The 27,621-nt window shown below is 44.0% G+C and overlaps 1 protein-coding gene across 1 annotated transcript; it reads right to left on the minus strand.

Annotated features, from left to right (window-relative positions):
* Positions 1-1,954: 1,954 nt before the first annotated feature.
* Positions 1,955-26,056, minus strand: arrdc1b (arrestin domain containing 1b). The gene is made up of 8 exons (XM_034602310.1): positions 25,840-26,056; positions 9,835-9,945; positions 6,119-6,169; positions 4,135-4,289; positions 3,591-3,773; positions 3,294-3,470; positions 2,695-3,151; positions 1,955-2,593 (listed from the first exon to the last, which is right to left on the minus strand). The coding sequence occupies exons 1-8, from the start codon at positions 25,955-25,957 to the stop codon at positions 2,529-2,531; spliced, it is 1,317 nt and encodes a 438-aa protein (XP_034458201.1). The 5' UTR covers positions 25,958-26,056; the 3' UTR covers positions 1,955-2,528.
* Positions 26,057-27,621: the final 1,565 nt, after the last annotated feature.

Genomic DNA, 27,621 nt, shown 5'->3' on the forward strand with positions numbered 1-27,621 from the left:
TCCTGTAGGGGGCGATGAACGTCCACAGTGTTTAAGGCATGCATTCAGAATAATGTCGAGCCAGAACAGTATTAGAAAAATCAAATTTGTGGAGATTTCACATTAAGAACACGTGGCAACATGATCTTGAGTCACGAGAGAGAAAAAAAACAGCAGAGCATATTAACTTGAGATCGTACTGATGTGTAGTGGAATAAGACAAACACACTAACTGACACACAAACATTCAGTCTAAATTGTGCTTACGGTTTTCAGTGGCATTAGTTTCCCACAGGAAACGAGTGTGTGTTGGGCTTGGCCTGATAAAGAATAAGGATATTTTCTGTCATGAATATGAGACAAAATTAGACAAATGTAGGTAAAATCAGATATAAAACACAAGTAATGAGCTGTTATTTATTACATGTGACCAAACATTGTATATGTGCAAAACTAAAACTTTTTTTGATGAATAAATTTGGACAATGGTGACACCATAAAAATCATAAAATGACATTTTTACTCAGAGAATTAAAGCAACACTATGCAACTTTTTAACCTTTGAACAGCAGCTTTGTTCAAATTTGTTTGATGGATCAGTGACTTGGAAGAGGGAGAATGTTTCCTCTTTCTTTCCCACTCCTCACCCTGAAGAAGTGTGGAACTGACTGAGAGTCACAGCTTCAATTGTCAGAATCAGGTGCAGCAAGTTGAAGAGTGAAGCTAAAAAAAGACTTAGAAGCTATTAATAACCAGAGTTTATCTCCAATAAATCAGCAGGAAACGTTTAAATATGAAGAGTTTGTTGGATTTGTTACAGCGGCAACAATTCTGGTTCTGGAAGCCGGGGATCATGGGTAATATCAACAGTTCAGATGTGTTTCACTTCAGTGGGACTACACACTCAGGCATAGAGTCAATCACTATGTGTGGCTGCAGGGGGCGCTGTTACATAGTATTGCTGTAAAACTGAAATCATGCAGGTAAAGAAAGAAAGAAATTACTTTACCAGTAAATGTAACACAGAAACTCAGGAATCTATTTCTGACTGTTGAGTTTGAGTAAAAACTGTTTTACTGTTTTGAGTTTGAGTAAAAACGCACAGACACACACATATACAGTAGAAGTGCACATTCACAGAAATCCACACACTCGGAGCGACAAAAAGTGCAGCGTCGTGCACATGTACGTTTATCATCTGCACCGATGTTCATCTCAGAGGATTCTCTTCTCATTGATGTTGCACTGAAAGAAAGTCAAGGCAACACAGAGGAGAGAAACAACAATCTGTGGCCTCACAGGACTGAAACAATGATGCAGAACACCTGCATCACTTCTAAAAACTAAATATTCTGTATTTGCCAGCTCTGCTCAACAGACAGTTGCAAGAAACAAAAATGTACATTTATACAACCGACATCAGATGGTGCGTTGAAGACTCAGGTATTTCAGTTTGCACGGCTCATCACTGCATCTGGACCAAGTCGAGAGGAAAGCGTTTACCAGCTGTGGCCACACGAGGGCAGAGGAAGACTGCATTGGTGCTGCAGTCCCAAGTCCTGCTGCAGGGAAATGAGTCTCATCTGCAGACAAACTGTCCCCAGAATACAAAACTGCTCTCAAAGCAAAACCTCTCAGTTATGAGTCGACACAGGGTGGTAGCATATTTATCATCACAATAATACAAATAATAAGATATATCTATTTATGTTATGTATTACTTCCAATACCAGAGTCAAATCAGTGAATGTGTTCTCCTTTGTTGAATTTTACATGTTCTCAACATATATATTTAATAATTTATTCATTCATGTCAATAAAGCAATCAAATAGACGTATGTATTTTGAATATTTTTACTGCTACCCGTGTTTAAAGTTACACAACTGAGAGGTTTTACCTAAGACATTATTTCCCTGTGAGCAGGATTTGAAAGATGAAAAGATGAAAGGTCCAACACATGGGATATCTGATTGGTTTTACACACAGACCAGGAGCTGTGGCTGTGAGCTCTCCTCTTGACATCCAGCGTGAAGACACCTCTGCCTCGCTCGCGATGAGGACACACACATGGACGATCAGTGGGCGACAGTAACAAGTGCACAACTAGAACGACAGCACAAACAGAAAAAAGGCCAACGTCGGGTCTTGTCAAAGGCCCCAATCATTTTCAAGGCATCACAGATGCAACGATTCACTGACGACCAAATAAAAAGGAGGAGAAAACATGTCCAACCACTGAATCCTCGAGACGCTGCGCGACAATCCAAAATCTGTCTTTTAGGCACAGTGATAAGTCACCTGACTCGACCTGCAGGGACATGAGTGGAAATTAAAATTCTTATATTCAATACAAGATATGATCCCTTTTTTAATTATTAGAGGAAAAAGAAGGATAAAAAAAATCTTTGGGGTGTTGGAGAAGGGGGATGGGGGGGGGTATACCGTCCATCCTCTTTCACCCAGAGTGTCTGATTGTTCTGATTGGTCGACAGGCGAGTGCAGACAGATGGGGGTGGGTGTGGTCATGAGGCTTCGTCGCCTGCTTCTCCTACTGGCGGCTGTTGATGCTGGAGTTGGCGCTGCTGCAGCTTTCCTCGTAACTGGGTGGAGGCTCTGAAACACAGACACGTACACTGGTCAGTAAAACTGGAGTTCAAGTCTAGTGTTTCTTAAACTGTGTTTGCGTGTGTGTGAGGGTTATGAGGATAACTCACCATGAGGGTAGTCCCAGCTGCTGTACTCTGGAGGGAGAATGAGCGAACAGGAAGTGGGTACTGGAGTCACGTCTCCCTCGGTGAAGAAAGGTATGGTGGCCCCGGTGGACACGCAGAACATTGGAGCCGACATGTCGGGTTGCCTGTGGCCGGGAGGCAGCGCCGCACCTGGTGCGTGGCCGAAGGCGCTGGGCGACATGGTGACCGGCTGACCGAAGGGATCCTGCTGAGAGTGACTCTTGGTCGGGATCTCCTCGCTGGCCATGCCCGCGGCACACGACCCCTCATATGGCTCCGCCGGTGGGGCACTGGGTGTGACCCCTGCTGCGCCGGGTGCGATGGCGCCGCCGCAGCAGTCTGGAGTGGAGGGAATGGTCCTCGATGGAGATAAGTTCACAGCGATGTTGCCGATGTAGATGGGCAGAGTGACGACTGCGTCCGGAGACTTCAGCGACACCTGTAACACACATTTACTTTATGAAGGAAGCATAGGCCTGAATTACGTTATTATTAAAGAGATATATCATTCAGGTAGATCCCGCTACTTAAAGGATAATGACAAACACTTTTAATACAACAATGGCCACGCTCTCTCTGACCTGTATGAAATACTCGATGTCTATGAGGCTGCAGCCTGCGAGCACCGACTGAGGAAGAGGAGGGACGATGATCTGCTCCCTCCACTCTGCGTGTTTTCCTGCCTTCACTCCGGCTCCCTCCACCTCTGCGATGGTCCGCAGGTCAAACAAAGGCCGCTTGGTCTTATAGGTCACTTTCTGGTGTGAGAGAAATGCAGACGTGACTATGAATATGTTATGGAACAATGTTTACAGTCTTCTTACATCTGCAAAGGAGGTAATGTTTTCATTTTGGTTGTCTGACAATCCAGTGTGTACCTGTATGAGACTGGCCAGTACACATCCCGTGTCCTTCCCAGACTTGTTGTGGATTTCAGTTGCTAACTTGATGACCTGCCCGGGGATGTAGCCCCTCAGGTCGCTGTGCGCTTTCAGCATCAGGGTCCCCGTCTTCACCAGCAGGTAGCTGAATTTCTTCGTGGTCACAGCGTAGCTCAAATGCTGCAGAGACAGAGTCGCAGGATAAATGTTTGTTTGTGGATTGTTTAGCAAGTCAGCCGGCTCATTAGCAGTCGTTGTGCTGATGATCTATTCCTGCACAGCTCCAGAGAATCAGGAAACTGGCAGCCATGACGGGAAGAGCGAGAATGATAAGTGAGCAATGCAGCAGAGTGAAGGGGAAAATGAATCTGGATCCTTCTCTGCCGTGAAATCGAATAAGACGGAAGGCCGATCAAATAAAGAGAAGCATTAAACCAGACCTCACGTCTCGAGATTAGGTTTAAAAACAAACACTTTCAATCCAGTCTCAGAAACATTATTGAGGTGATAAAAGTTACAGATTTGTGCATCGAACACTTACTTCAATGTCCGGCACCTCATTGAGGTTCAGCAGGTTGAGCAGGTAGAAGAGTCTCTGGGCTTTGTAGTCCTTAGAGAAGCGGGGGGTGTCGATGGCGGCCCGCACGCGGTAATTAATCTTCCCAAATGGACCCTCGAAGGAAGTCGGGGCAGCGACTGAAGAGCGGGAGGAGAAGAAGAAACTATTATCTCTGTCAAGGAGGTTATATTTTCACCCAGGACATTTTGTTTGTCAGCAGGAAAACATAAAAATTACTGAACATATTTCCACAGAACTCAGTGCAAGTATTCTCTCTATTATAGTCCCATTAGTGGGGTGAAGACAGAGCTAGAATAAAAGTGTCGTCCATTAAGGCCTCTATCAGAGCTGTAAAGATGTAGGGAGCCTTTCAGACAACACACATCTTGTCCACGAGCAGAAAGGGACACAATTTTGTTTTGGACTCAAGTTAAGGACAGAGACGAGGAGGAAAAACACCGGAGGGCAGGAAATTTAAGAGGAGCGAGATAAAAACAACTATTTTGGGAGAAAGCAGCCAGACAGACAGAAGGAGAGATACCATCTGACACTGGGCTTCGTACAAACAATCTGCATTTAAATCACCAAACAAATAAAGGGTCATTAACGTGTTGTCAAACTAAAAGCCCAGCAGCTCTGTGGCACTGCTCCTTTTCCCTCCCTGATCCTCATTCAGATGTTAATGTGAGTGGGGCCGATGGCAGCTCCGCAGAAACATCTGCTGCTGCCGCTGTCAATAAGAATTAACCAGGAGAGGCGGGATGTTGTTGTTGTGCTGCAGACATCTTGGCAGCAGACGCCCTGACGGGGGGGCAGAGGGAAGCACCGGGCCGACACTCCCTGGAGACACAGCAGACTGAGCAGCTCGTGGCTGAGGAGGGTGAAGCCTGACGCAGGCAAATACCTCCCTCTGACTTTTTCAGCTGCTATCACATGTCAAGACGCTGACGTCATTTCAACAGGCAGCTATTTCCTGCTTTTAGGAACCATTGGAAACACTCGTTGATTTGGAGGTCTAAAGATGTCGGGACACTTACGATAAACTGAGCTGAATTTGTTTTAAAAGTCACTGTTTCGAGATGATGTTTCTGATTAACTTCAGTAACCTGTGAACAATCACGAGTCAGTCTCCGCTGTCAATCAAGACCCTTAGCCTTGTCTTTAAGAACTACTAAAAAAAGAAAGGAAATACTTAATGTAAATTAACTCAGCTTTAGCAGAGGAATGCGTTCCCCTTCTTATTGAATTTCTTTTAAAGTCGAAATTAATAAAGTCAGGTTGACTCTCCGGACGTGTAAACTGGACCCCACCAGCAGGGGTCAGTAGGAGACACCTCTCTCCTGAGTCAATTATCACAACATGATAGTCAACACTGTGCTGATGCTCCCAGGTCTGAAAGAGGAGGGGGGACAGGCATGGGTGCATGAAGAGCAATTAAACAGTGACTGCACAACAGAAGAGAGGACTATAAATAACCTGAACCACCCTGTGCTTCAGCCCACGCCTGAGAGAGCGCAAGATAACAGACGCTGCACCGGGTGTGTGTGTGTATGTGTGTGTGTGTGTGTGTGTGTCTGTGTGTCTGTGTGTGTGTGTGTGTGTGCCCTCCCAGGTGGCGAGTGTGTTCAGCTGATCATATGATTTGCACGGTTGTGGTTTTGCAGCGTCAGGAAACCGTCACTTGTGCACATCGAGGACCTGTTTGTGAACAAGTGGCATCAGATATCAAATCTTCGCCCTGATTGTTTGAACTGTATTACAACACAATGACTCTTCACACACTTCCACAGAACTGCGTGTCCGCTTTGTGGCGGAGACAAAGGGCGGACATCAGAACAGGTTATCAGACCTGCATGCTCCTCCTGTTGACGTCTTTGTGGACTTTTGATAAAGCAGGTCAACGAGAAAACAATTACGGGAATGGAGGGCGTGTCTTCGACATAGAGGAAGGAGCACTTGCACTCACCTGGAATAAGAAACTGGAACGGGAAACTGTGTTCGCCTGCCGCCAGAATCCCTGTAAAAGAGGCAGGTTAATCAGTGACCCAGTGGAATGAGAAGAAAAACATCAATGTCGTGATAAATCAAACGGTTTGTGTGTGTGAGTGTGTGTTTTATTTGATGACATAGTCTTGGTAAACAGTAGATGACCCGGCGAGGCACCCGGCCTGTGGAGCTCACCCACTTTCCCACTGGGATGGAGTTTCTGAGACGAACAGGCGTTGCCGTTCAAAGGCAGCCAGGACGAGATTTCTTTTGTAGGCGAACAAAACTTTGCAATCGAAACCGGGTCAGCCGGCGTCACGGTGAGGAAGTGATAAAGCGTTGGGTGTGTGAGGGTCAACACACGTAGCTGGAGCTTTTCCCAGCAAAGTTAATCAGTGATTTACGAGCAGCAGCAATCGACCCCGAGATTGAGGGAGACACTCTGCTCTGTTACAATACAGGTCAATTAAAAATTAACAGACACATCTGGTTTTATTCTACATTTTTCATATTGTAAACAAAGACTTAAAACCCCTGTCTAAGTTTTCTGTGCCCCAAAGAACAAAGAGACTTTTTAATAACGATGCAGAACCATAGACTGTAAATAAAGATGGACAACGCGTCTCCACTTCCTCCCACTGTCGAGAAGTGAAGCCAAAATATACAAACGCTGCCATCTTGTGCATTTGGAGCCAGAGTCCGCGCAGTACTGACCAGGGGGTGGAGTCGCAGTATCGAGGAGCCGTTGATACACAAGCTCAACCAATCATGAGTCACTCTAAAGTTTGTTCCATGTCCCATCGACTAACATGGAGGAGGCGGGGTTTATGACCTATACTGCTGCCAGCCACCAGGCTTCACTTTTGTCGTCCATCTCTATATACAGTCTATCTTCACAACTACAAAATGTTATTCTATTCATCGCATATTTGCTGCTCCAGGGAAATTTTAAAAAACGCTTTCATACTTGTTTATTTCTCAAGGTCAATTAAATGGATAACAGTAACATGAGGAGCCAATCAGCGTCTCTGTTTCCCTGAGAGCACCTTGAGAAAACCAGGTTAATAATTCTCCAATGAGCCGACAGCTCGACTAAATTGTTCCACAAAGCGACATGTCTCCTCTCATTAGGGACGGGCACACAGCATTTTCCGTTAGTCTCAGGTTCCTGAGGGGAAGTGCCCAGACTCTGTGTGTGTGTGTGTGTGTGTGTGTGTGTGTGTGTGTGTGTGTGTGTGTGTGTGTGTGTGTGTGTGTGTGTGTGTGTGTGTGTGTGTGTGTTCATTTGCATCATGTTTACTTCTAGTGGAAGGATTCGTGCTCTGAACCTGACAGACACCTTATATCATACACTCCACTGTAGAGAGGTGAGCAGCTGCTACAGATACACAGAGGAAAACCTGTCTCAATGAATGAGGAACAATAAAAGGAGGGTCAGGTTACATTATATGTTTTATAGGCCAAGATGTTGAATGAATAATGTGACATATGAGAACACTCGAAAACTCAAACGGTCTAAATATAAAGCTGTCGGTTGCTAAAACAAGTCTTCATCAGAGCCACAGTAACAGTGGAGCAGGGGGGGGGGGGGGTCATTAACCCACAACAGTGACAGGATGAAGAGTGGACTCTGACATCACTGCTCTTCACTCCTCCAACCGTCAAGCATCCATGGCATAGCTCATTATCAGCCAGCCACAGAGCGTGGCTCGCTTTGTGTCCGTGTGTGTGTGTGTGTGTGTGTGTGTGTGTGTGTGTGTGTGTGTGTGTGTGTGTGTGTGTGTGTGTGTGTGTGTGTGTGTGTGTGTGTGTGTCCGTGTGTGTGCGTGTGTGTGTGTGGTGGTCTTCCGTCACCCTTCCTGTCTCACTCTCCCCGTGTTGCTCGGCCCTCGGGGTGCAGAGAGAGAGCAAACCCATTTTCGGAAGACAATGGGATATGGAAAAAATGTCAGAGATAAATGGGAACCGCAGAGGGAGGGTGTGTAATGAATTATTTACAGGGAGTGGTCCTGGTGTTTTACACTAGGTTCTGTCTGTGTATTATGAACGTACTGAGGTGTTTAATGAGTTTTACTGTTGCTTCAAAGATTTCAACATCCATAAACCCTCACATCTATAACTAATAGGTTTTGTAGACCAGAAAGCCCTGGATCGTAGGCTGACTGTTTTTTATTCATAACACAAGTTGTGAAGACAAGCATCGGAACAGTGCCTGCGATTCAGTATTAATACTAAACTGTTATGTTGAGAAATAAAAAACTTTCTTCCTCATTCAACAAACAAATACCAAACTCTTTTTTCTAAAGTTAGTTTACCTCACAGTACTTACTTTTCTCTGAGTCACTGCTCACTGTCTATTCTCTCTCCTCTGTCCACTACAGATTTACAGAAATAAATGTACCTCCCAGCCGTGTTTAGGATGTAAACTGATGTATATTGCACATGTTGAGAAACAGCGCTAAATAATAAATTGCTTTGCAGTGTTTTAATCAGCATGGATTTCATGCTCCGAAGACCACCGGCAAGTGGCACAGTGCGATTTGCATTTACAGCAGATTTCATGCACACACAGCACATTTCAACGTCTGGCTGTGGGCGGTATCACGCAACACATACAAAAGATGGAAGATCCCACTCACAACAAAAGGTCGCGTAAGCTCTGGTTTCCACAGGCGAGCAGGGCCTCAGAGCAGCAGGGCGGAATGACACCCTGCGCGGAGCATGTCCGACGCCCTCATCGGACGCTGCTGGACACTGATAACCACGTCGAGCTCAGAGAGGCGGCGTGCAGACAGGGAGGCGGGAGCATCCCGACAGGGGACGGTTACTCTGACTGATTGAGGCTTTTAAATCCTCACTACAGGGCTGCGAAAAACCTGCTGCTGCCATTGAGAGATTAAGCCTGAATGCTGCAGCTGATTTCCCATAAACCAGATGAAGAGTGAGGCAGGAGCATTCACTCATGTTACACAGCTCCGTGTTGACAGGGCCGTGGAGGCTCTGACATTTCAGCGCTCGCAGATAAGAGAGATAAATCATATCCTTTGTTACAAATGTACATGCAGGATGTCAGCAGAGAACCTGCCCAGTCACATGCATGTGTGCTGTGGTGTTAAAGGACCATGCTTCTGTTTTTACAGGTCTATAAACTGCATGTTTTCCTTTAGCTTCCAGGCAGCGATTGGTTTCCCTTCTGGATTAATAAAGCTGCTTTTAGAGATGCACTTAACTTGGACATTTTCCTGCTCATGTCTGAGTCAATTGCTCCAAACATTGTGCAGAGTTTTTCCTGTCAGCCCCCTTGGGAAAACTGTCAGCCCAAATATCTCAGGATGAAAAACAGGAGCCACACGATGCCGAACAAGAAAACAACTTGAAAAGATGACAAGATTCGAGAGCTGGCCAAAAATACATTATGTCCTGCCGCCTGCATGTTCTACCCTGACCCCTTATGTGAACGCTCCTGACAATCTCCTGTTGTGTTGTTCACATGAAAAACACAAATGGGAAAATGTACAGACCCATTATTTCATATTTTTGGGAGTTCATACCTGAAAACAGTACGAGAAGATTATTTTAATGTTTCCACGAATAAAAAGCTGCCTGGAAAGTAGGTAAAGTGCTTCAATGTTCAAAACATGAGGGGGATTCAGAGAAACCCTAAAAATAAAGCCATTAGGATTCTGCTGCTGTCACCTTTGTCAGCAACAGACAATGTGCTGTTGAAGTATTGCTCCTCCAGGCTCCAAGAGGCGTCGTTCATTTTGTTGGAGATCCCACATGAGCCCTGACAGTTCACCTTGATGGCTGAAATAAGAGGAGAGAAAGAAAAAAAGATGTCAAGTTCAGGATCAGTAAGACATTCCCAACATTAAAAAACACATGCAGCTGCAGGTATAGATTACTCTGCACATTAGTTTCTTCATTTGATCTATTTCTGTTTTTGATGCATGCTTGCATTTGACATTTGTGAATTGTCATTTTGCAACAACAGCTTGTTTCATAATCTTAAGTAGAACAAGTATCACTAATGTGACGGATATGAAACGCTCCGTGATGCTGACATGGTGACGTATCACAAAACCTACGGTACATGTTAGCAGAGCTTCTTAATCGAAAGCAGCTCGGGCACCGCAGAGTGAAAAACCCAGACTGGCAGCACGAAACACTCTGATCAGCCATGAGAACGAATCACAAAGAGAGAAGTCTCACTAAATCATTACGGGCCCCTGTCAACAACCAGAGGTGAGGAGGAGGATGTTTACCAACGAGCTGCGCTGAAACCGGAGACGTTAAAGAGGTTGAAGACGTGGACGGTTCCGGTTTGACTGGTTTGGACGATCATGATGATGAAACAGGGAAAGTTAAAGTCATATCAAGATTTCTGATGTTACAGCAGGACGCTCAGATTAACCTGAAAATCTCTGCAGACTCAGAACTGAACCTGAATCCAGTGTTTTCATGTCTGTGTCATACTGCCTTATGTTTGGAAGAACACAAAAAATGTGCCTAACCCTAAGAAACACAAGCTGCAGATATGTTCACTGATGGTTGTGGCTTTTCACAATAGAAGCCTTCTCGCCAAGAGAATGGAGAGAGATCAACAGTCGTGTGGTAGAAACAGATCTACTGGCCTGCAGCGTGACCACAGCCTGACCACAGCCTGACTCTCTCTCTCTTTATCTCTTTATCACACAACCCATACTCTCTCTATCCCTCTGTTTATCCATCTGAGAGGAAATTAAAAACCCTAATGCACACACACACACACACACACACACACACACACACACACACACACACACACACACACACACACACACACACACACACACACACACACACACACACACACACACACACACACACACACACACATCATAACTGTGACAGAAAGCAGTGGATTAAACTGACGCAGCCTCTGTATTATCTCAGTCATCAGACAGACAGACAGACAGACAGACAGACAGGACTATATATTGTTTTCAATGTTTATTCATCAGTCCCAGTGTGGAATCAGAATCAAACTTCTCAAATGCACCAGTGACTATTTCTAAATACATTTTCAGGCCTCTTGCCTTCATGTGATAGTGGATGGAGACAGGGAGAAATAATGTCATTTCGCAGTCTTGCTCATTGATTCGTGACATTTCCCACAAAACTCTATAACAATGGCAGAAATTCACCTATTGTTATACTCTCCTCGTCTGCGGGGGTCCACTAAGGTTTACTCTCCTCACAAGACCGGCACGAGTCGTACATTACAGGGGCACCGACTGTGCACATGCTCCAAAATGACTCCAAGCTGCCCAGAAAGTGGGTTGATAAGAACTAGGTGTCTGTGGGGTCCACAGCTGGAAGCCAAGTAAAAAAATGTCGACCTGTTGTCGTCATATTGCCAAAACCCTCTAACCAGCGTCCACTAAGCGTCCACTAACCAGCGCTCCTCTAGTCTGAATGACAACGTGTCCTTGAGCAAAACACTGAACCCTGAAGCCTGAAGCCCTGCATGAGTGTGTGTGTGTGTGAATGTACCAGAGTGGTCGATAAGACTAGAAAAGCATTATATAAATACAGACCATTTACTACTAAAAAAAAACGACAACACACAATCTGATGTAAAAAATATCCTGCCACAGTCTGTGTTTAACCAATCACAGCTCATACCAATGCAGGATCCTGTGACCCTGTGCTGGCATCACACACACAGACACACACACACACACAAACACATTTCCTCAGAGTGGCAGATGGCAGCTCTCTCCACACCAGCAGGACCGTTGGCACAGTTTTTGGGGAAGAGGGAGGGACCTCTTCGGTAAAAACAAAAACTAAAATCTCCGCAGCTCAATGTCCATTTATTCGGCCATTAATTACACCCTGCAATCTGCTCCTCTGGCCATCTGCCTCATTCACGGGGGGAGAATAAAACCTCCATATCCTCCACATCAACACGACCCGTGAGCTTTCTGCAGGCTTCACAGAGCAGAGAAGAGAGAAACGACTGTGACGTGATGTGTCTGTTGTGGTAAAGTCAGGAGCTCGAGCCCATGAGGTCAGTGCAGGAATAATCTGTTAATATCCAGCAGCAGCGGCAGGGAGAGTGGCAGCGGCAGAGCTGAACAGAGAATAGTTGCGTAAGAGACAGGCTCCTCTGGCAGAGAGACCGGCTGTCTGTGTCTGAATAACGGCCGAGCCCCTCCACACACGCATGGAGCCAGATGGATCAGGGGTGGTAATGATGTGTTGGATGAGACCCTCATCCGCACAAGAAGGAAATGTGTCACCAACAGTCCAAACCTAAATTTAGCCTCGTGCTTGGTTTGTAATAAAACCTCTTGATTTTGAATGTTTACATCTTAAAACCTGTGTGACTCCATCATGTCAGAAATGTTTTAAATTAAGGGCGTTTTTTACACTTGAAGGTCCGAATGAATCTTCAAACCAAGCTTCATGTCTTTGATATGTTATTTAAACCTGATCTGGTTTGCTTTGGTTTCACATTGTAAGTTAGGGAGCACAGTGAAATGTTTTTGGATAAAGACTACAACCTTCTTCTTCTATTGTTTAATGCTGTCTCAGCTTCCTGCAAATTGTCCAAAAGTCTGAACTATTTTGGAACTGAGTCGTCAGAATGTCTGCACCAGTAACTAAGATGTGAAAGCCCCCTGAAACGACTAGTAGCTGCCAAGTATGTCTTTACAGAGGCGATTGGACAAAACTGAAAAGGGCCTTAGCAAAACTAATCAGGCTGTTATTTATCTTTCTGATCTTCAAACAAGAAGATGGCCGGCTTCAAATTTCGATATTGGTGGTAAATTCGATTAGATCTCAAACAGCAAGTGCTCGAAGCTCTTCACCAACTTCAGAAGTGTACAAACTAGAATCTTAATGCAAATTCAACCCGCTGAGTTTTGGTTAATTTACTGAGGCAGACAACTTCCAACTTGCCCTCGCACCAGCAGCGATGGATTCACACCTGGGAACTGCCAGCACAGGAATCTACAGCAGGGGCCAGTTTTCCACAGAATAAACCACAGCCTGAGGCAAACTGACACTCAGACGAGAGAGAAGCCGGCAGCGGAGCGTGCTCTGACTCAGCAGCTGACTGGATTTGTTACCAACACACTGGAGTCGGTCCAGGTCCTCTCCACAGTTCAATGGGAGTGTGGTGTAGGCGGAGAGGAGCCTGGTGCTACTACTCATTGTGTTTAGCGAGTTAGACGGGGTGGGCCGACGGATCCAGGAGATGTCAGCAGCGATAGCGTTTGGAGAGCTGGCTGCCTCAACACGACTGCTGTGTTTTGGTTCTCTGATGAGGGTGAGATCAGCGATGGTGGGTCAGGGAGGAAGTGGCTGGCAGTTGAAGGTGTGGTTCTGATGAGTCAGGTGATCGCTCATGATGAGGGAACTCGGATAAATCTGTTTCAAACACACCCTGAATTTTACTGCACTTGGCACAAACAGACTGAGCAGAGGTAACCACAAACCTGACTGAGTCGTTTCGACCTCATCTGCTGATCATGTAAATCAGGAATCATGTATTATCATGCTTATACCTGGGCTACAATTGTAACTCTGCACTATACTGGTGCTTATACAATAACTTATTTCAGTAGCTACTCTGACCTAGAATTATACTTTACGTTGAGAAATATGAACATATTTTTCTACAAACCTCTTTTTCCAAATTTAACCTGATATTTGACCATATGTTTTACGATCGGTTAATCCACCAGTTATTTTTTACAACTACTGACAACCAACAGTCCTAAACACTCTCAAAATATTACATTTACTATAATGTTATTGTAACCAAAGCATCAAATTCTCACATTTCACAAACTGGAACCACCAAATATTCTGCATATTTGCTTCAACAATGACTTAATCAATAACCGATTATTAAAAAAGTAGAATAAGAATAATCTTTAAATAATTATTCAAATTTTAACCAATTAAAAAAGTCAGTTTCATTTACGACAGTTTTCTTAACTGTGAGCATGTAGCGAACATAGCAAATACTGCGTCTACAGTTATCTACCAAAAACAAATACCTGTGAGTAATATATGGGGGTCAAGAGAAGATAAGATAAGAATATAATTGATTCATACCCTTGGGGAAATTCCAGTAGTGGCTCACACAAAAAACAACATTACATCAACAATTAAATAGAAGTAATTAAATCATACAAGGGTCACACTGATACACAATAACTTTACAAACAACAACAGCTACACAGAAGTGCTGTATCGTCATGTAAAAGTTTATAAAGCTATTCCTCTAGTGTGTCCTCATTATGCCTATAAGAATATTTTGTGGTTATTTTTTCCCCTCACGCGTAATTGCTAAGTCATTGATGCCAATTTCCTCCTCCACTGTCTCCGTTCCACTTCCCGAGAAAATGTGCCAGTTACACAAAACTGGTATTTGCTCTTTTCCAAACATGGCTGAGTTTATTTACAGAAAAACGTTTTTTACACTCTACACATGGGTACAAACAAAACACAGACTAAGAGCAAATGTTTAATCACGAGGCAGAAAATGTGCCTGTGGGGTGAAACCATGAAGTCAGAGTTTACTGCCTCTTGCATTACTTCATGGGAAAAAAGGAGTCGGCTTTGGAAGCACAGATTTGTTTCCCCCCCACTGATTTCTCCTGAGTCTAATTTCAGGTGATGGTCTGAAGTGAGTTTAAGGTCAAAGAACAAAGCAGAGCGAGACAATTCTCTGACTCACAGCAGATAGAAAAAACACATCTTTACAACAATTAGGATTTCATGAGCTTGCCCAAGAAAAGGCCGTTTGAATGACTTGAACTGATCAACATTCCTCACATGCACTGAAAAGGCTCCTCGGACATCATTTAAATACATTCCTGCATAATGAGGTACGGAGACGTCCAGAGCAGCGTCAGTGGGATACGTCCGGGCGGTTTTACACTGAAAGTTCTGTCGACACAAACCACAAAACCTGACCTAACGAGAAATACTTCAGTAATTCGGCCCAAACTTCTGCACCATCGTGAAATCACGGTAACCAACGTTTACATAATGAATCCCCGTTGGCTGACACGCCCCCATAACAGAGCCAGGTTATAAAACAGAGGCTGGTATTTCTTAAAGAGTCTTAAAGAGACAGGAGCTAAAACAAAGTTTTTCAGACAGGGGCTGAAAAGAGGAGCAGCAGCAATGGACAGTTTGAGGAAAGTGATTTGTTTCCAGCTTGTAAACCTTTTCAAGTAAGGAAACAAAAACAATTGTGAACATGAATATGAGCAGAATATGTCGCCTTCAAGGTTAAACTAAAGGTTAAATGTGTGTTATCTAGACATGGCTAGTCCAATTTTTGATTGTCAAACCATCCTATGCTTAGATCGTTCATGGAGGGATAATATTATTATTTCTCTCATGTTAAAATCACAAAATTTAAGATTTCCCTTTTCGTTTTGTTTTGACAGGTCTGAGCTTTAGACAGAAACAAAGTCTTCTGGAGAAGCTATTTTTCATCTTGTAGCATTTTCAATAACAATAGTCGTGAATGACATGACAGAAAAAAATACACTGGCAACATTTCTAAAACCCTTTGTCAAAATGATTCCTAGTTTCTTCCTCAAACCCCAGAGGTCCGAGCCTTCGCCCCTGTGCCAAAGGACAGCCGAGTAATCCGATGCGACACTTACTACCTTCATTAAATCTTTAAGTGCTGCAAACAATTAGTCCCTCTCACTTTTCCAGCGTGTCCCCTTATCCTCTTTCCACCGCCTCCCTGTGAGACATGTCAAACACGGCCACCTGATCTTTTGATCTATTACTCCTGACTGGAGTGACTGTAAGGGAATCCCCTGCAGAACAGAACAGAGGGCGGGCTGTTCGCTCAGACATGTCCTAGGTAACCTCTCTGTTAGGTCGGCAGCAGACGCAAACAGTGCACTGAGACTAAATCCACAGAAACTAGAGATGGAATTTCTGGTTTAATGAGGCTGGCCATGAATAAACAGGTTATTGATTCAGTCAGCAACTCAAATTAACTATATGAAGCGACTATATTATATGATACTCTACTATGATCTGCTCATCAAGTCCTTTTCTTACTTTTTTGTGTTACTGACCGATATGCAACCATGATTTGACATATAGAGCAGAAGTGGAAAATAGGGTAAACCCTTTATTTCACAGACTCTAAATAAAGATGGACGATGTGTTTCTACTTCCTCCTGTTGCACAAAGGATACAAGCGCCACCATTTTGCGTTTTTCATGTCATTTGGAGGCAGACTCAGAACTCATTCCATCCATGCTTTGACAGACAAAACAAACGATGATGAGAATAGCGCCGCACCGAACCATGCATATGGCTGGAATAGAGTTACAGCCACGTCAGTTTAGGTTGACGCACACAACACAAAGCGTAGGAGCAGCAGCCGGCATAGACGTGTTAATGTTTGGGCTCCTGCAGCCGTGCACACCAGAACGTCAGGAGTGGGAGATAAAAGAGAAAATAATGACAGAAAATGTTAACGAAAACTCGAGTGACAGCGTTACAGAAGAAGATCCCAACGGAGTTATTTTGGCTATTTAAAGTCCAACAAAAAGCAGAGTAGCGTGCACTGCAAATTGTGAAAGCACGTGCCCACAAAGACAAGTAATACCACTAATCTTTTTTACCATCTAAGGCAGAAATAGTGATTTGATTTATATCGTGATATCGTTATTGACTTTTTTCCATATCACCCAGCCCTACACACAATCTATGATCTATGAGAATTACGTCATTAACCGGCTGAAGGACTCTCCAACCCTGTGGTTTCTGTCAAGCTTTGCACGCTTTAAGACCATTGATCACTTGATGCTGTTTAGTGTTTGCATGCATTTTAAGTGCATACACATCTGCACAAACAGTACACACAAATCCTTGCAAACAGTGTGTGTAAGAAGCTTATCCCAGCCGAAGTTACATCATAAAACAATCAGCAGATGTGTGATGTGTAATCCCTCCCTCCTCTGCACTCTGTCTTTCAGGACAACAAAAACATTACCAGTTGGTAATGCAGCTGCTAAATATAAATAATCATTTGATTCTCCAGATAGTTTCTTGCATTTCATTGTCTTGGTGCAATTAAAATGATTAAACACTGCCTCTTCCCGGGCTGGGATGACTTTCGATGGTATCTATGTCAGCAGCGACCTACATTTTAGCACTGGCCTCTCCCTCATAGCAATCAGCAGCGTCCTCGGTCGACCTGATCTCATTTTACTTGTTTGAAACAAAGTGGTTTGGTTTGGAACTCATGTTGAATCGGGTTACATCTTTAAAAAACATCAAAAACAAAAATTTAAGGACCCAAGAAAGAAGGAAACCAGCAGAAAGTGTGAGGCAGAACTAGACGGCACTGTTAGTCATCTTAGTTGAGACAGTTGAGAACAAGAGATCTGACTGTTATGAATCATAGACCAAAGTTCAGCGAGAGTCAGCAATTGTCTTTGCCTTTCACATGTAACGAATGCAGAAGTAGATTGTCCAGGGTCAGAAAAACATTCAGAACAACAGGACAATCTCCAGAGTGTTCATGTGAGAGGTGGCGTCTGGGTGGCGCATGCAGGAGGCAGGAAATCACGTTTTTATAGCGTTGCACATCAACACCGACATCTGCCCTCGTCAAAAGCTCTCGAATCTCGTTCCTGTCATTGGGGCCCTGAAGTGCATACAAGCGAACTGCATGCTCTCACATGAGTCAACACACCCCCCCCTCCTGCTCCCAAAACAAATTGAATATAACGCTGTGGGAAACACTGTTTGTGTTGTACCTCCGGCACAGTTATATTTACACTGCTCCAAACATGTTTGATCAGACATTTAGGATCAGCTGACGCCCGACGGTGACACTCTGGCCTCCGTCACCCGCCTGAATGAAACTGTCGCAGTTAAATCACAGCTGACTGAACAATGCTGGTGTGTCTGAGCGGCTACAATGGTCTTCTTGCTGTATCTGCAGCTGCAACAGCGGCACATGATGACCCACGATATCTGACTCATTAGTACCATCCACTGACTTGGGCTGCCGGTGTAATTAGTGACTGTTTGGAACACATGGTCCATTATTAGGAGCTAAACTTAGTGGAGAAGCAGCTCGCTGCCGCTGCAGTTGTTTTTGGAGAAGGCCGACATGGAGCAGTGTTAAAACTGACAAAATAAACTACCTACTGACAGGTCTGTGAAAGGCTCATAACAGCCACGCTCTAATTCATATATAAATGAAAATATACAAGTGCAGCCATAAAGCACCTTCTTCTCCCAGGCTTTTCTATCTTGAGTTTCCTTCTTTTCAGGCCCAGCTGACAACTTTCTCAGAAGAACAACATCCTGTCTGCAAACTGCTTCTGCTCTTTTTCTCATTTTACCGCACAGGAAGTGAGACAGCGCTTTAAAGCGGGTGGAGCTGGGGTGTGTGCCCATCAGGAGGAGTGAGACAGACTTCAAAAGACAGGGGGGGTTGGATAGATAAGTTCAAGGGGAGCCGGAGCAGCTGGTGCCAAGATTTCCATTTGATTCACCGTTTCTATGGGCACAGTGGAGACTGATGACGTACACACGTGGATCGATGCCACCATCCCCACCACAATGAAACGAAGCAGAGAGAATGAAGTCGCTTTGACTCACACCGAGTAGTCATGCATCACGTTCATGTCAGGACAAAAGACACCAAAGGTCAGAAGGGAATAAAAAGAAACCTTCCTCTTCCTTTTTCCAGATAATTTATTCATTCGCTCAAGTCGTTTTTTCAGTAAAATCTAATTAAACAAACAAAGAAGAAGAAGAATGCTGAAAGACAACGGTGGATTTGTTCCCTGTCACATTAGAGCGAGATGTGAGTGGGTGTTTCATTGTTGTTAAAGGAGCTTATTAGAAGCACTAGTAGCTGAAGTTGTAGTTTTTCCCATCTTAAACAATAGACGTTTTTGTTATATTCCTCAGTCTACAGTATGTACTATAAATCACTTTAGGGGCTGGTGTGTGAAACTATGTCCTAATAATCCGGATGCAGCTCCTGTGAATTCCTGTCACTAACCCTCGAGGCGGTGACGTGAGGATGTAGTCGTGCCCCCGGAGTCTAGACGCTCACAGTGAAACCTCAGCCTGCGGGGACGTCTTCGTGAGCCAGAGAGAACAGACACATACACTGGATTCATTGATTTATTCTGTATCTATTTCAATCCCAGTTTTCTCTGTGTAAACACAGCGTTTGATGATCAGCTGAATCCAAAACAGTGATGAATATGCTGCTAATCTGGGCTACAAGCGTCCTCCTGAAACCAAACCATTATCTCTAATGGTAATGTCTTTCAGCCTCGGTTTCACTACAGTCCCTGAGATTCAAATACGTGTGCACTACTCAGTGTATCTATACATGCACAGTCCCTGCTCCTGCCTGGACTGCATATCCAAGGTCAAACTGGTTGATAACACAGAATTCATTTCTCTTGTGAGACGACCCTGAGTCATTCATCACCGTGCCCACTTCAAATTCTGCCCACATAGTTTCAAACACTGGCTTTCTATTATTACTTCCTCGTGTGTAAAAGAGTGAATGTGTTGACGCTGCGGTGCAAACATTTTCCCAGCAGGTAAAACACTTGTGACAACACTGGTGTCGGTGATTCACCAGACATGTTTGTTTGGTTGTTGGCAGGATTTTGCAAAAACTATTCAACAGATATACATGAAGTTTTGTGGAGAGGTCGGGAATTACCCGAGGTAGAACCCGTTAGTGTGGATCTAGGAATTTGTGAGAAAATTTATGTTGATTTCTCTGACAATAAAGTTACGTGAAACATGTGTCACTGAGGTATTGCTACATCCACACTACTATGTTTTACAGTCATCCAAACTGGACAAACTAAACCTTTTGAGTTTTTATGACAACTAAAGGCTACCACAGGTTCTGTTTCATGTTGGAAGAGGGGGGTGAGGTGAGGGGTATTCAGCTGCAACATGCAACTTCACCACTAGATGTCGTTGAATTCTACACACTGAACCTTTAAAGTTTTAGTTTTAAAGTACACCACCACTACATTTCTGCTGTTCACAAACTATTTCAGAGTTTCCAAGCTACAGAGAGGTTACGACATGCTGCTGATCCAATTTAGGTTTTCAGCCACATTCACTTCCTGATTGGTTCTTATTGCCAAGACTCGACTTCCAGCGCTGAATGAAAGATGTTGCAAACTCTGTCAATAACTGTCTCTATGAAGTCAACCACCCTAACCCTATAGGACAAATACTCTATACTAAAGACATAGAGTATATTTGACTCTGTACCTAAATATAATATTAAGGTTTAGCTAAGATAACCATTACAATCTCAGCAGTCACATTTCTTCCAGATGAGGGGACCCACACCTTCTTAACATTAAAAAGGTAAGAGGTTAATGGCATTTACAGCTTTCATAGCACAGATAACCCACTGGTGACTGAATACACTCCCAGTCGTCTGTCTTATCTTGAGTTACACTTAATAAATTCTTTGCTGAACAGAGAGCAGCTCTGTGGATAAGTCAGGACTTGTCCGGGAAAGAACAACAGCCATGGAGGGCCACACTAAATTGTAGTGAAACCTTTATAGTGAAACTCGGGGAACCAGGATGGGTTAGTAATTTGTTTACTGCCCACAAAATCAGCAATTCACAAATCTCCGGTTTAAATACAAGATTAAAAAAAAACTAATAACACAGTTCAAAGGTACAAAGTGTGCGTGTCAGTGTGTGTGAGTGCATACACACACTTGTGGCCAGCTTGACGTAGACCTGAGGGACGACTACTCTTGTTTACATAAAGCTGTTGGTTTGTATTACCACAGATTATGATTGGGTTACAGTGAATGTTTGTGCGTCTGCTGTTCTAAAAGATAAGCTGAGATCCTCTGCTGTAATCGAAGATACAAAAGAACAACACACCGACACGGCTTCGTTTACACTGTTGACAACCTAGATATGTTGTTTTAAAAAGGATGAATGAGGCTGTAAAGCGTCAGAGAGTCAGGTCAAGTGGACTCTCACCTGAGGCGACTAATTTCCTGTTTCAACTGCTGCTCCAAACCTCCGGGCTTCTCAGTAGGACAAGCTGCTTTCAGAGATGCACTCAAGTCTGAAATGTCCTGAAATCTTCCAAAGGGGCTGTATGTGAGAACGCAAATGTCCGAGTCGGTTTTCCAGAACGGCAAAGTCCAGAAAACGTCCAGACTCAATTTTCTGGACAGTCTGAAAGCAGCTTTACACGTTGGAGCCTGAAGTAAACTGTCAATACAGAGATACAGAGGACATTCCTAATGGTGTCAGACGTTTTGACCTCACTGTATGTCCCACATGAGATGAAATGACCCTACAAGCTGACAGACAGGGTCAATGCAGCAACATCTCCTGTATCAAGTAACCATACATCATACAAAGAGCCAGGAGGTCGACGGAGAAACAAGAGGAGGCTGAACAGAACAGACAGGTTGGCTACGCCCTCTTTAACCTCGGATATATAACTCGTCACCATTAACACAGAGGTAAGCCCTGCTTAGAAGTAGGTGTGTTTTTAATGAAGCCATAGCTGGAGGCCTTATGTTTTTCAGGTTGTCTGTCTGACTCTCCAGAAAGAGATACCTTGGGCGCTTAGTGAGGGAACTTCTTCAAATCTGGTACAACTTGGACCCAAAGAGTCAAACATGAACTGACTAGAGGTCAAAAGTCAAAAGGGCAGCGATCGCCATGACTTCACAAAATTAGGTTTTGCCTATTTCAGTAAGCACTTACAAAAACATTAAAACATTTAAAAATCTGATTACGCACACATGGATTGAGATACAGTTACACAACCCTCTACATTAACACACTCAAGTACTATTTCAACAATATTGGCTCCATAATTCTGGCTGTTGCTGCTGCAAACTCTGCACGATCATCCAATATGAACATTACGTCTGCATACAGGTAAGTGGCTGAACGGAGTTGTAGTGCAGGTTCAACATTAATGTAAGTAATGTTTGTAAGTGGCGTACTCGAGTCCTTTCATTCATGCGTTCATGGCTCTGCTCAAAGCTAATCAATACAGATGCTGTCTAATGGTCTCCATCATCAATAATACAGTGAGGCGGAGGATTCAGAAAGCCTGGATCTGTTTATTAATATCTGTCTGTGTTTATTTCACCTTCCTACCTGGTAACTGTGAACACACCCAACTCCCACAGCAATGCAAATAAAGAAGAATTCATAGAGATCATTTGGAGCCACAACACAATCACACACACTCACTCCAAAGACCTAAAACAAAAACCTAACTGTGCACTTTGATAAAGTGCAGACAGACCCTAAATATCAAATTATCAGTTTCCTGGACGGGAACATCCGCTGTCAGGACGAGGAGAGGGAACCGTAACTGAACCAGGAGAAATGTTGATGATTAACTTTGTGTCTATCAGCTAATTTAAGCCCCACAGGTGTCAAATGGCCGCTTTCCTGCTATGCCCCAACTCTACTATCAGGATGGAAACAGTCTCTTCAGATTGTGAAGTAAAAACGTGTACACACATGAACCTCATCAACTGCCTTCATGAGGTGTCCTTCATCAAATAAAAGCAGAAAATCTATTACACGAGGAACCATTCACGGTAATAAAAGTCAGGCCGACGACTGTTCTCCTCACAAGTCACAAAAACAGGAAATCCTGCCACTTGAGCAAAGTCGACCTCCACACACTTCCCTGCTGCAGCGTGATTCAAGCCGTCTGATTGATGCAGTCATCGGCAGCCATGGTAAAGATGGGTGTGTCCCAGGGCACATAATGCAGCCTCAGCGTTTACAGCACATTAACGGATGCTCTGAAAGCCCGAGACGGAGCACAGGGCTCTTCGACTGCAGTACAAGAGGAGTCAGGGGAGGAAAAACTGAAAACTGACAAAACGACCACCTCTTATACAACTTCTGTTTTAACCTTTAGTTTCATTCGGGGGGTGAAACGCAAGTGAGAGTATTCTGTGATACAGAAAGTGCCACTCCAGATGATGAATGAGAGAACGCCTCGATGCCACACACACTGTGGTCTGCGCTCAACAGCATGCCAGTAAATTCACATTCATCATGGCTGAATAAGCTAAACTCTCTTCTTTAGAGGACGACCCTTTGTGGAAGTTTGACAGACTGTCGGCGCAGAGAAAATTTACTTAAATATTTATCAACGGATAAGACTCAAGGTCGTTGTGTTTTCATCGTTGTTTGTCTTTCTTTGAGCAAGATAACGCAAAACCTGCTCAACCGATTTCCATGACAATTTGTGGAGGGGCAGGTCGAAACAGAACAAAGCACCATGGTGGTAACCTACCATGACGTCGCCAACCATTGGATTGCAAACTGCCATAAACCTCTATAGAAACAGGCTTCTTTGACAACCAGTGGAGTCGTCCTCTGGTCGTAAGAGAGAATACAGGTTTCTGGGCACTTCCGCATTGGCTTCACTTTCTGGATCAAGAGTCTACGTCCATTTTTATGAACAGTCTACAGGAGGAAGATTTTGATTTTGGAGCAGATTTGGAAAAACAGGCAGATCCAGGATATATTTTTCACTTTCTTTAACGAGGTTGAGGTATTTGCTCTCTGATCGCCATTCGTCTACTATAATGTTTTGAAAACAGTAAATTGTGTTTACTATAAAGGTAAAACCATCCCTGAGGCAGTGTAGGGTGAAGGCGTCTAGCTGAAGCAGAATCTGAGAACTGAAAACACAGCGGTCTTTCACACTTCGCTGCAGGTGTGAAGTCGGATTTTGTTCATACATTTCGATGAAACGAAAGTGAACGGACAGATTCTGTCCCCGTCTATCACCTCATCGTCATTCCACAACTGTCAGCATCACTGCTTTGATTCTTCTGACTTGGAGAAGCTCCCCCCGCTGTCTGGATGCTCTTCAAGCCACCACGCTCCACAGCATCCAGCACCACGGGGCTTAAATGTAGGAATAACGCCCGGTATCAAGTACAGATGGACGACAGTCGTGTGACCTTACAGTGTAAAAGAGCTCAGCAGGAGCTCTGACCGCTGCAGCAACGCCATCTGCTCCAGGGCAGCCAGTGCGTTATGACAAATTAATCACTCTATGACACGAACACGTGGAACTGGGAATCCAAAACATTTAAATTTGGCTAAATTCATATTATTCTTCTGCTGTTTCCCTCATATAAAACGCATCGAAATGAGAAGCAGTCCCATTATTGTGTCTGTTTTGTGCATTCCCTTCGTTTTCTTTTGAATTTTGAGCGCTTCCTGTGACGCACCGATGATGAAACATGAACTTCTTAAAGCCTTCTCCTTCCAACAGAAATCTCCTAAACAACAGTGCACTTCACAGCGGCGCTTCTTTATTTACAGACCCAGTCAATTAACATACCTCCGAGCCAGACTCTCCTGGAAAAAGTGCTTTGGCTCAAGTTGACAGCAGACCCCCATTATCAGGGAAGAATCCCCACAAGGATCACTTTGCACACAATGGATTCTTTGTGAGCATCCGTGGTAACTCGGAGAGCCGCTCTCCACGACCTGCTTCTCCCCACATTACCAACTACTTCCAGGAGTTTCTGTGAGACGTTAGAGCAGGGCTGGACGACACGGCCCCAAAAAAATATATCGAGATACATGTCGTGAGTCGATATCGATAATTATCGCGATATATAATAAACATTATTATTCATTTTGAGTTTAAAAACGGCAGCAAACGGCAAATGACTTTACAAATCTGAGGTCGATCAATTACTGTATGTGTTCTTCCTCCTCACTGTGCTCACACTATGCATAGCAATATTGTACTTATGTTGTTCTTTTATTGTTTTAATGTTGGTTTATCTTTTTTGTCTGGATTTTTTTATGATTTGGTAACTTTGCGATTATATTTTATTTTGCGAAGCACTTTGTAACTGTGTCTTTTACTATTATTAGTAGTATTAATATTATGACACATATAATTCAGTTGTACACTTAATAATAATAACAATAATAATAATAATAATAATAACAATAAAAGAGCCAAAACAAACAACTTGAACTTTGGTTATCTCATTGTTGCTGATGCCATTTTAAACTGTATTAATGAAAATATGTTCCTTCATCACTTGAACCAGTATCTTATGTCCTTATATTTAAACTATGTTGTCATCATTATTGATATTATTTTAATGCCCAGCCCTGAGTTACAGTAAAAGCTTTAGATTCTCCTCCACACACACAACAAACACATGAAGATCGTTATTTAAAAAAGGGAAATAAAGTCTCTTAACACCTGTTGTTCTGCGCAAACAACATCCCCGAACATTTTCTCTGCTTGGTGAACAAAACAATACATGGAAGCAACATGTAGTCGGCGGCAGGATGTGCTGCAGGATGTGGGTTTCTCCTCTCAGCGGCTGCCAGGCGGCACCGACCGGCTGAAATGGCACAAGAGCCGGGAAGCGCACAGCAGCGGGCACCGAAGCCCCCGGAGCCCCGCAACCGGAGAACATGTTTCCGGTGTGGGACACCGAAGGAGAACCACGCCGCCGCCACTCGGTCCTCCGTCCGCCCCGCGTGCGTCCTCACCCCGGAGGCGGAAAGTTTGTCTGGATCTCCGCGCACCGCGGGCGAACCGGGCGACTCGCGGGCCGGAACCGAACAACACCAACAGCCGCCGCCTCACCTTTGTACTGCAGCGGGTTGCTGGTCCGTATCTTCACGGTGCCGCCGATGGACTCCCCGGGGCCGTACACCACCTTGTTGCCGCTGAACGTGATGTCAAATTCCTGGAGCTTCCCCATGACTCCGCCGCTGCGCCGCTCCGCCGCTGCGTCTCCGGCACAGAGGAGGCGACGCCGCGCACTCACCTGCTGCCGCGCGCTCCCGTGCACGCCACTGACGTCACTGTGGCTGTTGACTCGCAGGAGGGAGGGATCAGATCTGCATGTTTTTTATTTTTTTTATCATTTAACTCTTCATGTGGCGTTTGTATGATCTTTGACTGATACTAAGGTTGATTTGATGATAATAATAATAATAGACGTGGTCGAATATTTCCACAAACTTCCTCCAACAAAGGTGTCATTCAAAATAGATATGTTACTATTATTATAGCTATTAATAGTGGTATTTATCTATTTATTCATCTATTTAGTTGAACAACTAAAATAAATTAAGATGTCAATATTCTTAACTAAGATTAATTTGATTTAGCAAATGGCCCCATGGGGACAATAAAGTATATCTTATCTTATCTTACCTTCAGATGTACCATTGTTGCTGATGTTACTTTAAGTTGTTTCCTGTTTAATTTTAATTTCAGTTCAGATCTCAATTCTCTTGTACAGTAGTTCCTCGGTGTTACGATGCACTTTCCTGGAAATGTTGTACATCAGGCACATTCCTCACCAATGTAGTATAATAGATGCATTTTGGTTCTACCGGTTTCTCCCCGTGCGGCACCACAGAGCAGGAAGTTAGTCTACACCATTTCCTGTCCAGCATGGTGGAGTTCTGCATTATGGAGCCAAAGTTTTCAACCACACCACAATCTGAAGGGGACTAATTTGAGTTTGCATTTTCCAGCCGAGATCAAACTCACACCACAACAATACAGTTTGACAGTAAGTCACGCGCCCTCAACCACTTCCCATCTCTATGGTCACTTCCTGTGGCCAACAGCACTTCCTGTCAATTTCTGTACTCGAACGTGCATCGTCACTGGCTGAAGCAGATGTGAAAGTTTTGGTTGTGGTGCATTAAAAACTCAAAGAGAAAATATATTTAATCATATTTCCTTCACTCGTAGTTTTCACTGTGGGGCTTTAAAATGTTGCATTTACCAGAAAAGACAGATATTTATCTTTTCCTCTCTTTTTGTCATCCTCTCACCAGGCTGCTAAAAAAGCTCTGAGACGTATGTTTCCATGACGACAGACAAACACCACGGTTGCCAAGCTACTGCCTGTATCCATGGAGATCTGGAATGCTGTGGCATCTGATCCGGTCTATAGAATCTTTTTTTTTGTTTTGTTTGGTCATGTTTCAAAGCCTCCTGTCAAACAGTTTGGGTGATGAGTCACTTTGACACTGCCAGGCTGAATGCGAGGGAGGATCATATGTCAGGAAGTAAGAGGATAACGACGCGGACGCCATATGTCAAGTACGGCGAGCATCAGGCTGCGGTGAACCCGTGCCAGTGATGAGAGTGTAATGACGTCACGGCCTCATTCATGTCTTTTCTGCTCCATCTTTTTTTGTTGCTCTGACCTCCTGTCAGGTCTGACGGGTGAACTGCACATGTTGAACTGATGTAGTGAGATGAGAACTGAATGTGTGGCTCCACCTGATGGACAACTGACAGATGTCAGTCACATCTGTAACTAGAGTGTCACTCAGTAGAGCTCATACCTCCACCGAGGCCGAACAATCCTACACAACAAGTTCCTATAGTAGAAATATGGAA

This window comes from Hippoglossus hippoglossus, chromosome 12 (genome assembly GCF_009819705.1).
Source record: "Hippoglossus hippoglossus isolate fHipHip1 chromosome 12, fHipHip1.pri, whole genome shotgun sequence".
Lineage (NCBI taxonomy): Eukaryota > Metazoa > Chordata > Actinopteri > Pleuronectiformes > Pleuronectidae > Hippoglossus > Hippoglossus hippoglossus.

What these genes read in the sequence shown, in the direction of transcription:
- arrdc1b (XM_034602310.1), bottom strand. Translation starts at nt 25,957, where the DNA reads ATGGGGAAGCTCCAGGAATTTGACATCACGTTCAGCGGCAACAAGGTG. An exon ending in CAACCCGCTGCAGTACAAAG is followed by an intron (nt 9,946 to 25,839) that starts GTGAGGCGGCGG and finishes CTCTTATTTCAG; the next exon opens with CCATCAAGGTGAACTGTCAG. An exon ending in TACTGGCCAGTCTCATACAG is followed by an intron (nt 3,471 to 3,590) that starts GTACACACTGGA and finishes CTCTCACACCAG; the next exon opens with AAAGTGACCTATAAGACCAA.